The sequence below is a fragment of the Choloepus didactylus genome, chromosome 4 (genome assembly GCF_015220235.1).
Source record: "Choloepus didactylus isolate mChoDid1 chromosome 4, mChoDid1.pri, whole genome shotgun sequence".
Classification (NCBI taxonomy): Eukaryota; Metazoa; Chordata; class Mammalia; order Pilosa; family Megalonychidae; genus Choloepus; species Choloepus didactylus.
This window is the reverse complement of record NC_051310.1, coordinates 159,549,941-159,562,041: the sequence shown is the minus strand read 5'-3', so window position 1 is coordinate 159,562,041 and position 12,101 is coordinate 159,549,941. Positions and strand designations below refer to the sequence as shown.

Sequence of the window (12,101 nt, the reverse complement as noted above, 5' to 3'; positions counted from 1 at the left end):
AAACTTCTTATGTGAAAGTGGCAAAACACAAATCCAATACTGCAGACAATAAACTCAACCACATGCTTGCCTCTTTACTCTGTGGTAGACAAAACAATTTTAGGAGTCGTTCCTCTGCCAAGGTTTGTTGCAAACTCCATTTGCATTCTTTTGGGGGGTGACAGGCACCTTGATCACTATATTGTGTTTTCTTACCCATCATGTTACCACAGTGATGGTGAAATCATCATCAGTATGTTATTTGATTTTCAACAAAAATTCTACTATACTATATAGCATGATAGCAGTGACAGATTTTGTTGACTTCTCTTTGATCCCTTAGCCAAACCTTTGGTTCACTGTAGGCCTGAAGATTGGAGGGTGAACATCAGCACTAAGTTGGGACACATTTTATTTGATGTTATTGAATAATGTGATTCAAGATGGGGTAAAAACTAATTCTCAGAAACACAGTCTATAAATTAAGCAAATTAACTGTGTCAACACAGAATTGGAGATGATTTTGTACCTTCCATGTTGCTCTCTACTTTCCACAATTTCTCCCTTTTGGGATTTTTTTTTTTCAAATGACATATCTCAGTTTATTTTTCGTAGCACAAATGAAAAGAAGACATAGATGATTTTTAAGAAACTAGAACATATAAACTGAAAGCAAACCACTAGACCGTAACAATCATCAACTCACTAGAAGCATCTCTGGAAAGGAGAAACAGCATTGTTTAGGAATTAAGTAAGGTCCCAGGTCCTCACTCTGTGTCAACACAATTTAGTTCTCATACTGCCTGACTCCATTACTATATGGCTGGGCCAACCGTTCTCTCTCATTATCAGTCATGAGTACCACAGTTACAGAGAAAAGCAGTTCCAAGTGGAATCAAAGGATGATTCTTAAGACTAAAATGGAGTTTTAAGCAGGGCCTCTAGATGGCACTCTTTCTTATCAGTAATCAGTGAACAATTTTATTTCAAATCTTCACAACAAATGACTAAAAATGGTCCTCTTTTCTTATATTTTGATACAACTGCCCTATGCCATCTTAGCAGAAAGCTGAATGCTTCTATAAAATATCAAAGTACACCAAAGGCAAACTGTGCTGACAAATGCATAGTTTCCTCAGTCCCTGCTACTGTCCTAATTAAACCTTGGATAGGTTCTACCATTGTAGAAGTGTTCATTTTGGATCTATAGTCTCTGCATCCCACTTTGGATCCAACTTCTAGTCCCTCAGGTTAAGGGGAAAGAAAAGTGGATGTCAACACATCCAATCCCCACTCAGTTACCTCCTTACACTACCACTCAACTAGAGCTGTTGGGAGGTAGAGGCCAGAGAAACGGAAGACAGTGGAAAGGAAGTTGTGTTTCCTACCAACCCAAGGCTGCCTCTATAACTGATGGGGTGATGGCCTTGAAAATGACCCTTCTCTTCCTATTTCACTAGCAGCACTAGGGAAGCTTCTGAGAAGCTCACAACTAACCTTAATGTCACCAGTACCCTCCTTCTCCTCCCTGCACACATTTTTAATATATTTTCTGGATGAATGGGTAGCTTCCTCCAGAATAGAGCCCCACCCACCAAAACCCCAGCAGAGTTTTACTCAGTAAACCAAGTAGCTTGCTCAAGCTTTGTAGGGGAAGACATTTCAGCTCTTCTGACCTGCACACAATCAGGATGTGATCATGGTAACCATTAAATTAGAAGTTTTGATGGTCAAGTTGCAGAGCAGAAAACTGAAAAATGTTGATGGAAATTCTTTCTTTCATGCTTCAAATGACATTTGGTGAACAAGCTTTATAATGTCTGGGATCTTCAAGAACTCATAACTCTGTGATAACTATATGTATTTCAGAGAATGACAAAAAGTAAAACCAGTAACCCATCCAAATTTATTTCATTTCATTTTAACTCCAACTCCCTGGTCCTAACTGTGGGCTTTCTATTTTCCAAAAATGGACCTAACCCTGGGTTCGCAGAGTGACTTTTACGTGACTAGGAGAACAGCTTCTGGCACATAAGATACAGGCTGACTTTTAAGACTCTTAAGAAAACACAGAACATTTTGCGAACAAAGACTGAGCAGTTGCAGCCACATTGCCAACCTCAAGCGGCAGTCAACTTCTTCACGTGGAACCTGGGAGTGGGGGGATTCAGATTGGAATCCCTTCTCCCTCCCCACTCCAGGTTTCAAAACACTTGAAATACATAATGATATTTTTTTGATCTTCGGCTTCACTGCAGCAACGTGGATGCCCAGCCTGGAGCAGCAGCAGCCAGGATGACCTGGGGCCAAGGGGGCCTTCGGAACAGATGCACACCCTTCCTGGGTGATGGTAAGAGCTTTGGGACCAAACGTATCATCAAACACCGTGGCCATCAATGTTACCAACAAGACAGATCCCTGCTCCATGAACTCCTGTGTATTCATTGGGAATCCCAATACTCTGGTGGTGAAGAAGTCTGATGTGGAGGCAATCTTCTCGAGGTATGGCAAAATTGTGGGTTGCTCTGTTCATAAGGGCTTTGCCTTTGTTCAGTATGTTAAGGAGAGAAATGCCAGGGCTGCTGTAGCAGGAGAAGATGGCAGAACAATGGCTGGCCAGGTTTTAGATATTAATCTGGCCACAGAGCCAAAAGTGAACCAAGGAAAAGCAGGTATGAAACGATCTGCACTGGAGACATACAGGTCAGTAACAGACACCCTTCTCCATCCCCTCTTCTCAGCTTTTCTTTTGACTTGACCATGACTTTCAATGAGATTATATACCAGGATGTACAGCTACGCACTCGTGTTCCTCCTCATCCTTCTATTGCTCGGGCTGTAGTGCCCTCCAAACGCCAGCGTGTATCAGAACACTCAACACCAAGGGGCAAAAGAGGCTTCAATTCTAAGAGTGGACAGTGGGGCTCTTCTTCTAAGTCTGGAAAGTTGAAAGCAGATGACCTTCAGATCATTAAGAAGGAGTTGACCCAGATGAAACAAAAAGTGAATTCTCTCCTGGAAAGCCTGGAAAAAACTGAAAAGGAACAGAGCAAACAAGTAGAGATGAAGAATGATAAAGTCAGGAAAGGAGCAGAGCAGCAGCTCCCTGAAGAAAGATGAGACTAATGTGAAGATGGAGTCTGAGGGGGGTGCAGATGACTCTGCTGAGGAGGGGGACCTACTGGATGATGATGATAATGAAGATCGGGGGGATGACCAGGTGAAAACCATGGGAAAGGAAAGAAAGAGGTGGTGGAGGGGGGATCAGGGACACATGGAGTGCCTCTAACTCCATCCTATTTGTGTCTGTTTCTCACAGCTGGAGTTGATCAAGGATGATGAAAAAGAGGCAGAGGAAGGAGAGGATGACAGAGACAGCGCCAAAGGTGAGGATGACTCTTAAGCACATAGTGGGGTTTAGAAATCTTATCCCATTATTTCTTTACCTAGGCACTTGTCTAAGATTTTTCACCAGATCCTCTCCCCTAGTATCTTCAGCACATGCTCACTGTTCTCCCCATCCTTCCCATGTTCATTAATTCATATTGCCCTGCGCCTAGTCCCACTTTCACTTCCTTTGATGCTCCTAGTAGTTATGTTAAGTCTTAACCTATAATTTTTTGCTTTTAATTTTGATACCTCTTTATGACTTAACAATAAAAAGGATGTATGGTTTTTATCAACTGTCTCCAAAATAATCTCTTGTTATTTAGGGAGTACAGTTCTCACCATTCCTACATGAGTTCAGTAGTTGCTTCCTTAACTGAAAAGGCAACCTCAGTTAGTTGAGTAACACCTGTGGGCAGCTTTGAGTTCGAGGTATGTGTGTTATATCCCACTTAAGAGTGCTGTGTGGGGCTGTGATACGCAAATGTAACAATGTACTTTTGTGGAATGAGAGTTGACATATCATATGCATCCTCTGGAAAAATCATTAGTGTAATATTCTTAAGATTTGTTTTCTAAAGTTGATAGTGTGGTTATGTTTGTGAACAGACTGATGTTTGGACCTTTTTTTCTCAAAGTAAACAAGACCTTATTAAACCAGGAATTTGGAGGGAAAAAAGAAAAAGAAAATGCAGAAGAATCTCTCATTAACCCTTTGTCCTCAAACCAAAGACCCTTGTGCTTCTTTGCAATTAAGAATTCTTACAAGCATTCACTCGGCACTGAGTTATTTTTCTAATATCTTATCTTGCTGAGACATAATGCAATGAAGGTCATAGGTGCCATACATAAAAACATAGTTATGTAAGTTGTATTAAATAATTTAAATGGACCATTTAACTAACCCTGGAATTTTTCCACAAAGCCAAAAATTTTACTTTGGCTGTTTAGCCCACCTATGCTTCAATTTTTACTCAGAAGACTCTTAGGATTCAGGAATAGAAAGAAATAGCTATAGCTATTCATTTACCTATTTTCAGCTTGCCATTTTCCAGAATATTGCTCAAATATTTAGAGCTCCATAAAACTCAAGCTGCATTGGATGCATGCTTTAAGCACCACCAAATGTCATTTTCTAGGAAGAAAGCTGCCAATTTTTTAAGACCTAAGATTGAGCCTCCATATTTCTGAAGGGATGAGTGCTAATTGGGGTTTCTATGTCCTTGTTTGACTCTCTAGCCCATACCATGCATCCCTTTCTAGAGAAGAGTCTGGGAAAACAAAGTTCACACAAAGGTCCAGTTGAGGAATATACAGATTAAAATGACTATGAAAAAATGACTATGTGGAATTGATTTACGTGAGCTTAGGGTTCCTTAACTGTTAACACCATTTATTTCCAAACAAGCTTCTCCCTGTCTGACCAAATTATCTAAAAATCTACTTCTAGAAGAGTTCTCTTTTGATCTTGAAAGACTTATTTTTCTAGTTCCCTAATCAAATCCAAATATCCTTTTGAAAGCTACAATATTCAGGGTTTATTTGTAATATCTGGATTCCTTTAACTATCCTGGATGAGGGGTCAAGGAAGGGAGAATTTTAGAGAAGTTATGAGGTTTGCCTATGGTTACCCACCTGGTAGGTGTCTAAATTCAAGTAGTCCTTACCTCTGACCCTTCCCTTCTCTTCTCTGGGTGTGGGCAGGCAGGCAAGCACACAATCTAAAGGGCTATGGTATTTTCTTCAGACAGAGGCTCCAGAAAGGAGGCAGAAGGGAATGACATCTTTCTCTTGTGCTCAGAAAAGTGCTGTTGCTTGGTTTAGAGGAAAGACCATGATTTTTGTGTCAGGAATCCCAATTCCAATCCATGAAAAAGAAATCCCAAGATCAAATGAGTTAGGAAGATGCTTCTAAATATATCCCACTCTGGAAGATTTTCAGTGAAGCTTAGAATATCAGAACAGGCCTGAATACTGCTTACAACCTTGTTTACCTCACTATTTCCCAAACTATTTGGACACAGAATGTTATGTTTCTTAACATGTATTAACCTCTCCCTGGAGCACAGTTTGGGAAATTCTGCTTTAGTGAGGTTCTGAGAATTTCCTGTCTCCTCATGATACCCTCTGGCTGCCATGTGACCAAGAACAGACCTCTTAGAAACTCCTGCTCCTAACAGAAGTGATTTGCATGGCTTTCCTCCCAGATACAATCTGGAAAGGGTGTGAAGGAGCTCAGCTGCTTATCCCTTGGGACATCTTTTCATTACGGTCACTAGCAATTCCAGAGAAAATCCATTGAGGATCATACGTATGGAAGTAAAACCCAATACCCTCTTATGTCTCCACCTGTAGTCCTACCCGTGTTTCAAGACTCCCTTCAAGTAACCTCTTTCCTGAGAAACTTTCCTCATCACTCTGGGGAGGAGTCAATTTTCCACTCTCTTCTCATCCGCATCCATAGTGCCTATTTCTATTGCAGTACCTGATACCCTTGCATTGTATTATCTGCTCACGGGCTTGATTCTCCCAATACCTAAATTCTCTTCAAGGCCAGGGACAATGCTGTATCTTAGCTCCACCACCTACTGCAGCCCCTGGGACATGGTAATTGCTCATAAAGCTCTGAGATAGGCATAAAATAATGAGTCACTAAATTCAAGAGGTGAAGAGTGAGAAACATATATAGATTTAAACTAAACTGAATTTTAAAAATTTAAAATATGGAAAATTATACTCCACTACATAAATAATTTTTAAAAATACTTTATTATAGCCATTTAATTTTGCAGTGAAGAAAGAAGAGGAAGAAAGAGGTGTGAAAATACAAGGAGGAAAAAAAAAAATACATGTTCTTAGTCTTAATCCTTTCCTGAGGGTGGCAACCCAGTGTAAACAGGGCCTTCTAAAGATGTTATTTTTAGTTAAGGTGTGGCCCAACTGAATGAGGTTGGAAGCTTTAGGAAGAGAAAAAGCTGGATGTCAATGCAATCTGGAAGAGAAAGGAGAGAGCATCGCCGTTTGATGGAAAAGCCTAGAAACCCAAGGATTGCCAACCAGCCAGAATGCTGCCAACTCCAGCAAGAAACAAGCTTTCTAGCCTCTGAAATTGTGAGCCAAAAAATTCCTGATTTTTAAGCCAACCCATTGTGTGGTATTTCCCATAACAGATAGGAAACAAAGACAAGAGAGTTGTAACAGAAGAGAGTAAGAAAAAATGTAGGGAGGCTATATAAAGATTAAAAAAAAAAAAGAAAATTTCACACATAAGTGCAGAAAAAGTTAAGAGGTGAAAAGGCAGAAATAAAGAAAATAAGAACTAGAGTAAAAAAAAGGAGACGAGAAAGAAAGCAAACAAAGGAAGGAAGAAAATTTAACAGTTTTGAAGTGCTAGTAAGTGCAAAGGTCTGCAGTTTAATCTACTGTTACCTCTGTTCAGTGGCCTTTGGAAAAAAACTAACCATAATTTACAGCTCTACAACTGCTTTTTATACTTAGACCTGCTGATTTTTCACTTTGAAGGTCCAATTAGTTTGTTCATTCCTGCTGCCATTACAACAGTTACTCTGTGGAACAGAATTCACAGGTCTGACTTTTTGTTCCTTTCATCTCCTGTCTAAGATTGGCCTATTCCATTTGAAAGTCTCATGACTTAGCAAGTTGTAAAAGCCTTTAAATCAAAATTCACTAACAAGCTATAAGAAATGAAATAAGTGGAACTGCAATAAATATTTGAATTGCAGACAAATAAAGACACTCTGGTTAATTTCTGAGCTGAGGCTTTAAAAAATATCAGAGGACTTTCATTTCATTACATTTTCTTAATTCCTTAGCAATAGTCAGTTCCCCATAAGCAGGGTTGTGGTAATTAACCCAAATAGCAGGAATAACTCCCATCCTCTTCCAGCTTCAAGTTCCAAAAATAGCCTTCTATTAGTCAGAAGGGTCATTTCAGTAATATTCATTGTTCAGACGGTCTGTGAGTACATTCTTTATATTCAGGAGCATTGAAGAGATTTTATGTTTTGGCTTTCCAGCAGATTTCCCTGGGCTAATATAAAACATCAAGTCTTTCAATCCTTTTCAAGCTTTTAAGCCCAAAATATCATCATGAACCACTAACTAGCTCCAGGACTTCAGGAAAACAGCAAGCTTTTTGGCCCTTTAAAATGAGTCCCTGCACAAGTGATGTTTCCTAATTCTAAGATGTTCTCTTTCTAAGGGGCCTTGCTTTTCAAGGGCCACCCCAAACATATAGGGAACAGAATTAGAAGCGGCAGTTTTGCCAAGCAGTTGAAAACAAGGATTCTTGCAAGATTTTTTTAAGTTGCTTTCCAAAATCAGTCAACCAACCAATATCTATTGAGTGATGATTACATGCAAATATATACAACCCTATCCCCTGCCCTTCAAATAAATTATCAGTTTTGTATCAAGACAGGACATATAATAAAATTACAAGTGACAACAGTACAGATGCCATATGAGCTCTAATGAGTAATAAAACAATAAATACCATGAAAACTCATATCCGGTAAACCTCACATAGGCTAAGGTGGTCTTGAAAAGCTTGAAAAAGTGGAATTTGACTTAAGCATACAGTAAGAATATGTGCTTCAAATGGGAGCGAGGGTGGAAACATGGATGGAGTGAGATAGCATTAATGAAAGGAACATGTTTCAGTTACCACCCGTGAGTGTCCTTCAGGTCTCCCTTGCATGGCTTCATTTGGGCTGTCTCCTCTACCCAGAACACCCTTCATCCATTTCTACAAATTCACAGCCTTCTCTTCCTTCAAATCCTGGCACAAAGACCCTTCCTCCATGAAACATTCTCTGATTCTCCATTTGAAAGTCATCTTTTTCTCTCCTGAACTCCCACAGAGCTTTATCTTCCCTTTTATGGCATTCATCACTTGATCCCCTCTATTAGTCTCTTAAACTGTCATACCCCTGCTCCTAAACCTCAAACCTAAAGGAAGGAGCCAGTCAAATTCATCTTTGTTGACCCACAGAACTCAAATTAAAGGCCTTGCCTTGTTCACTCATTCACGTGTCGGTTTTTCTTTTTCAGTTTTTATTCATTCCCTAATCCAACAAAAATTTATTGCAAAATTTACTATGTACTAGTAACCTTCTAAGAGCTGTGGATCCAGCAATGAATAAAACAGGCTGGGGCCCATTTATCATAGAGCTTGCATTCTGGGGTGGGAAAATAGTTGACTAATATATAAACAAATAAATATGATATACACACCCACTGCTTATTTGTCCTATATATAAAAAGAATTAAAGGGTAAGGGGGAGCTGGAGATATTTTAGACTCAGTGTCCAGTATTTGTTTTTTGAATCAATGACATACTTTATGGTAGAAATTTGTAAACAATGAGATTATTTTGAGGCATTGATGGAAATAAATTAGGCAGTGGTAAGGTACTTAGACTAACACACTGCAAGCAGTATTAATGAAGATAATTATTATTGTTAATAATAATAAGTTCTGCTATGTATAATAAAATAGCTAACATTTATTGCATGCCTGCCATCTGCTAGGCAATGCAGTAGACAATCTTCTCAACCACAAGAAGGGTATTATTATTTTTCCCACTTAACAGATGAAGAAAGTGAGACTCCAATGGGTTAACTACCATGCTCTAGATCCAGATCACTGTGTAGATGCATGAGTTATGAATGGAATCTGGAACAGACACAAATGCTCATGTTTTTTCATACCAAACACCTTCCCCTTCCTATGTATGGACAGAGGATTTGTTTTTCATCTGTCTGCTTCCTAGAGTCTCTGCTTTGCAGAAAATCCCAGCAGACTTTGTGCCTGGCTGCTCTCCTCTCAGGAAAGCAACCATCTGAGCATGTTATATAAATGAGATGAAGAGGCTTCTTTGTAGTGGCCCCATGTGCTGTTTACTTCTTCACATTAGCCTGGGTCCACTAGAAAAACCCACCACAGCACCAAACTCAAATTCTTCCACACCCAACTGTTTAAAAAAGAATAACCCAAATAATCAATTCTTAAGCATTTAGAGATAATTTGCTTTGCATAACCCATGAAGTTGTGCCCAACATGTGCTTTCCACTGATAAGATAAACATCTGCACTTATAAGGCCCCAAGTTGCTTTGGCACCTTGGAACTCTCTGGCCCAGAGCTCCCTATTGCGCTGCTGTAGTACTATCACCTAGACTCATAAACCCCTCCCTACCATTTGCCCTCTTCCCCAGGAGTTTGGGAGTTTTCCCCTTGCCCTGCTTTCCCTCTGGTGCCTCCCTCCCACCACTGGCCTCTGAAAGGTTTCCTGCTATAATAAGGGCCAGCCCCACTCAGCAAACCTGTCAGTGTCACCCCCAGTAAATAAATAGTTTGTATGTTACTGCTAGTCAAATCTTTTTATGGGTCAACCCCAAAATCTTTGAAACAGAACTCAGCACAAATGTACCAGAAATTTCTCAGCCCAGAGCCTAGACGACAACCCAGAAAAAAAAGCATGCATGCCCCAGTCTCCTGCAAAAGGAGTCTGGCCCTAGCGTCTGCTGGAGGAGGCCCCCTGGGGCTGCACGGACCACAGCCAAAGGTGGTGCCAATACAGAGAATGAAGGTGAGTCCTCTGGGCTCTACACATCAGGAAGCTCTGCTAGTGAGAGTCCAAGTGGCCCAACCGGATACATACACCAGCTTCAGGATTGAAAAGCACAAGTTTTGGGCTAAGAATTGACAATGAGACACTCATTCTCTGAGCCCCCGACTTCTATGATTTGAAAACTGGATAATTTACCCAGAGAAAGAATTGGGTTTACAAGATCTAGACAAATGCAGTGCAGAAGGAATGCAGGTGTGGAGAGAGGGCAATAGTCTCTATTTTACAGGGTTTCTCTCTCCTGGGTATCCAGCTTCTCACTTCACCAGGATAGCACACATCCCTACCCCAAACTGGTGCCCACAACCCTGACAGCCCCAATGGAAGAACAGTGTCCCAGCCCTCCACACAATTAGGGCCATGCTAGCCTGCTGAACAGAGATGAGCAATTAAAGTTTAATTGCATTATAATATTAAAATACACTAAATAGGCAAGTCAAGGGGGTTGAGGGTTCCCTTAATTACTTCCATAATCAAACCACTGAAGTGTTGGAAGGAAGGAAGGAACTGCAGGCAGAAGTGTTTGTTCCTAGAATAAAGAGGCCGCAGTAGAAATGAGCAGAAAGTTGCTTAGCGGCCTCTCCCTGGGAGGAATTAGTTGATTATTAGAGCAGAGACTCAACCAAGGGGGAGGAGAGAGTTCTACGAAGAACGCTGGCTACTCTCCTCAGTGATCTTTCCTTCTGTGTCAGTAAGCCACTCCCCCTTACCTCCAAATGCTGAACCTACACACAAGGAAATATCAGAGAAAGTTCTAAAATCCTCTGAGAATGTGCTAAAGCCACAGTTGCTCCCAAGAGGGCAACACAGTGCCTTGCATACAATAATTGCTCAATAAAAATGTTTTGAATGGATGAACGGATTTGTGGTTTCTTTGGCCCAGCCCACACTCTGTAGCATATGGCCTCACCTCCCTGTCCATGGACGAGTGCTGACCCAAAGGCAGATGCTCACAGGCTGGTATAAGGCTTAAGAAGGTATCTGGCAGGAAGACTGCCCAGCATTTGGTGGGTGAAGGAGAAATTCAGTAGAAGAAGAAGGAGAGAAATTTGAAGAAAGAAAGGCAAGAAAGAGATAAATGAATGCATAGCTGCAGCGGCAGAGTAGCTGAATGACTGTGCCAGTTTGATGTATTATGTCCCCCAAAACACCATTATCTTTGATGCAGTCTTGTGTGGGCAGACATGTTAGTGTTGATTAGATTTTGGAACTGTGGGTGATGACTCTGACTGGATAATTTCCATGAAGGTGTTACCACACCCATTCAGGGTGGGTCTAAATTAAATCACTGGTGCCATATAAATGAGCTGACAAGCAGAAGGAACTCAGTGCATCTGAGAGTGACATTTTGAAGAGGAGCTACAGCCAAGAGGGACACTTTGAAGAATGCACAGAAGCTGAGAGAGTAGCTGCAGATGAGAAACAGTTTGAAGACGGCCGTTGAAAGGAGACTCTTGCTCTGGAGAAGCTAAGAGAGGACAAACACCTCAAGAGCAACTAAGAGTGACATTTTTGAGGAACTGCAGCCTAGAGAGGAACGGCCTGGGAGAAAGCCATTTTGAAACCAGAACTTTGGAGCAGACGCCAGCCACGTGCCTTCCTAGCTAATGGAGGATTTCCGGATGCCACTGGCCATTGTCCAGTGAAGGTAATCGATTGTTGATGCATTACCTTGGACACTTTATGGCCTTAAGACTGTAACTGTGTAACAAATAAACCCCCTTTATAAAATCCAGTCCTTTATAAAAGCCCCTTTTATAAAAGCCATTTCTGGTGTTTTGCATTCCGGCAGCATTAGCAAACTAGAACAGTGGCCATAACTGGATCAGCAGAGGGAGCTCAGACACCTGCTCTGGGGGGTATGACCTAGCCACTCAAGTTGCTCTGGGTCCTGAATGATAGCTTTCTAGTTACCCTTGTGGCTCACTGAACCCCAAATCACAGCCTAATTCTTGTGGGGCAGGGAAGTGAAAGTTACTTTCCCTTGCTTCCATATGCAGGAAAGAGAAGGAACATTAACTACAACCACTGAGATGCCATAAGACTAAACTCTCCTAGGAATTCCCAAAAGCCTACTAGTTAATG

At 41.0% G+C, this 12,101-nt stretch overlaps 1 protein-coding gene across 1 annotated transcript; it reads left to right on the top strand.

The window, feature by feature from the left end:
- Positions 1–2,326: 2,326 nt before the first annotated feature.
- Positions 2,327–3,609, top strand: LOC119532975 (heterogeneous nuclear ribonucleoproteins C1/C2-like). The gene is given in 4 exon segments (XM_037835180.1): positions 2,327–2,682; positions 2,721–3,054; positions 3,056–3,199; positions 3,299–3,609. Coding segments are annotated over 4 exon segments (918 nt in total). The 3' UTR covers positions 3,383–3,609.
- Positions 3,610–12,101: the final 8,492 nt, after the last annotated feature.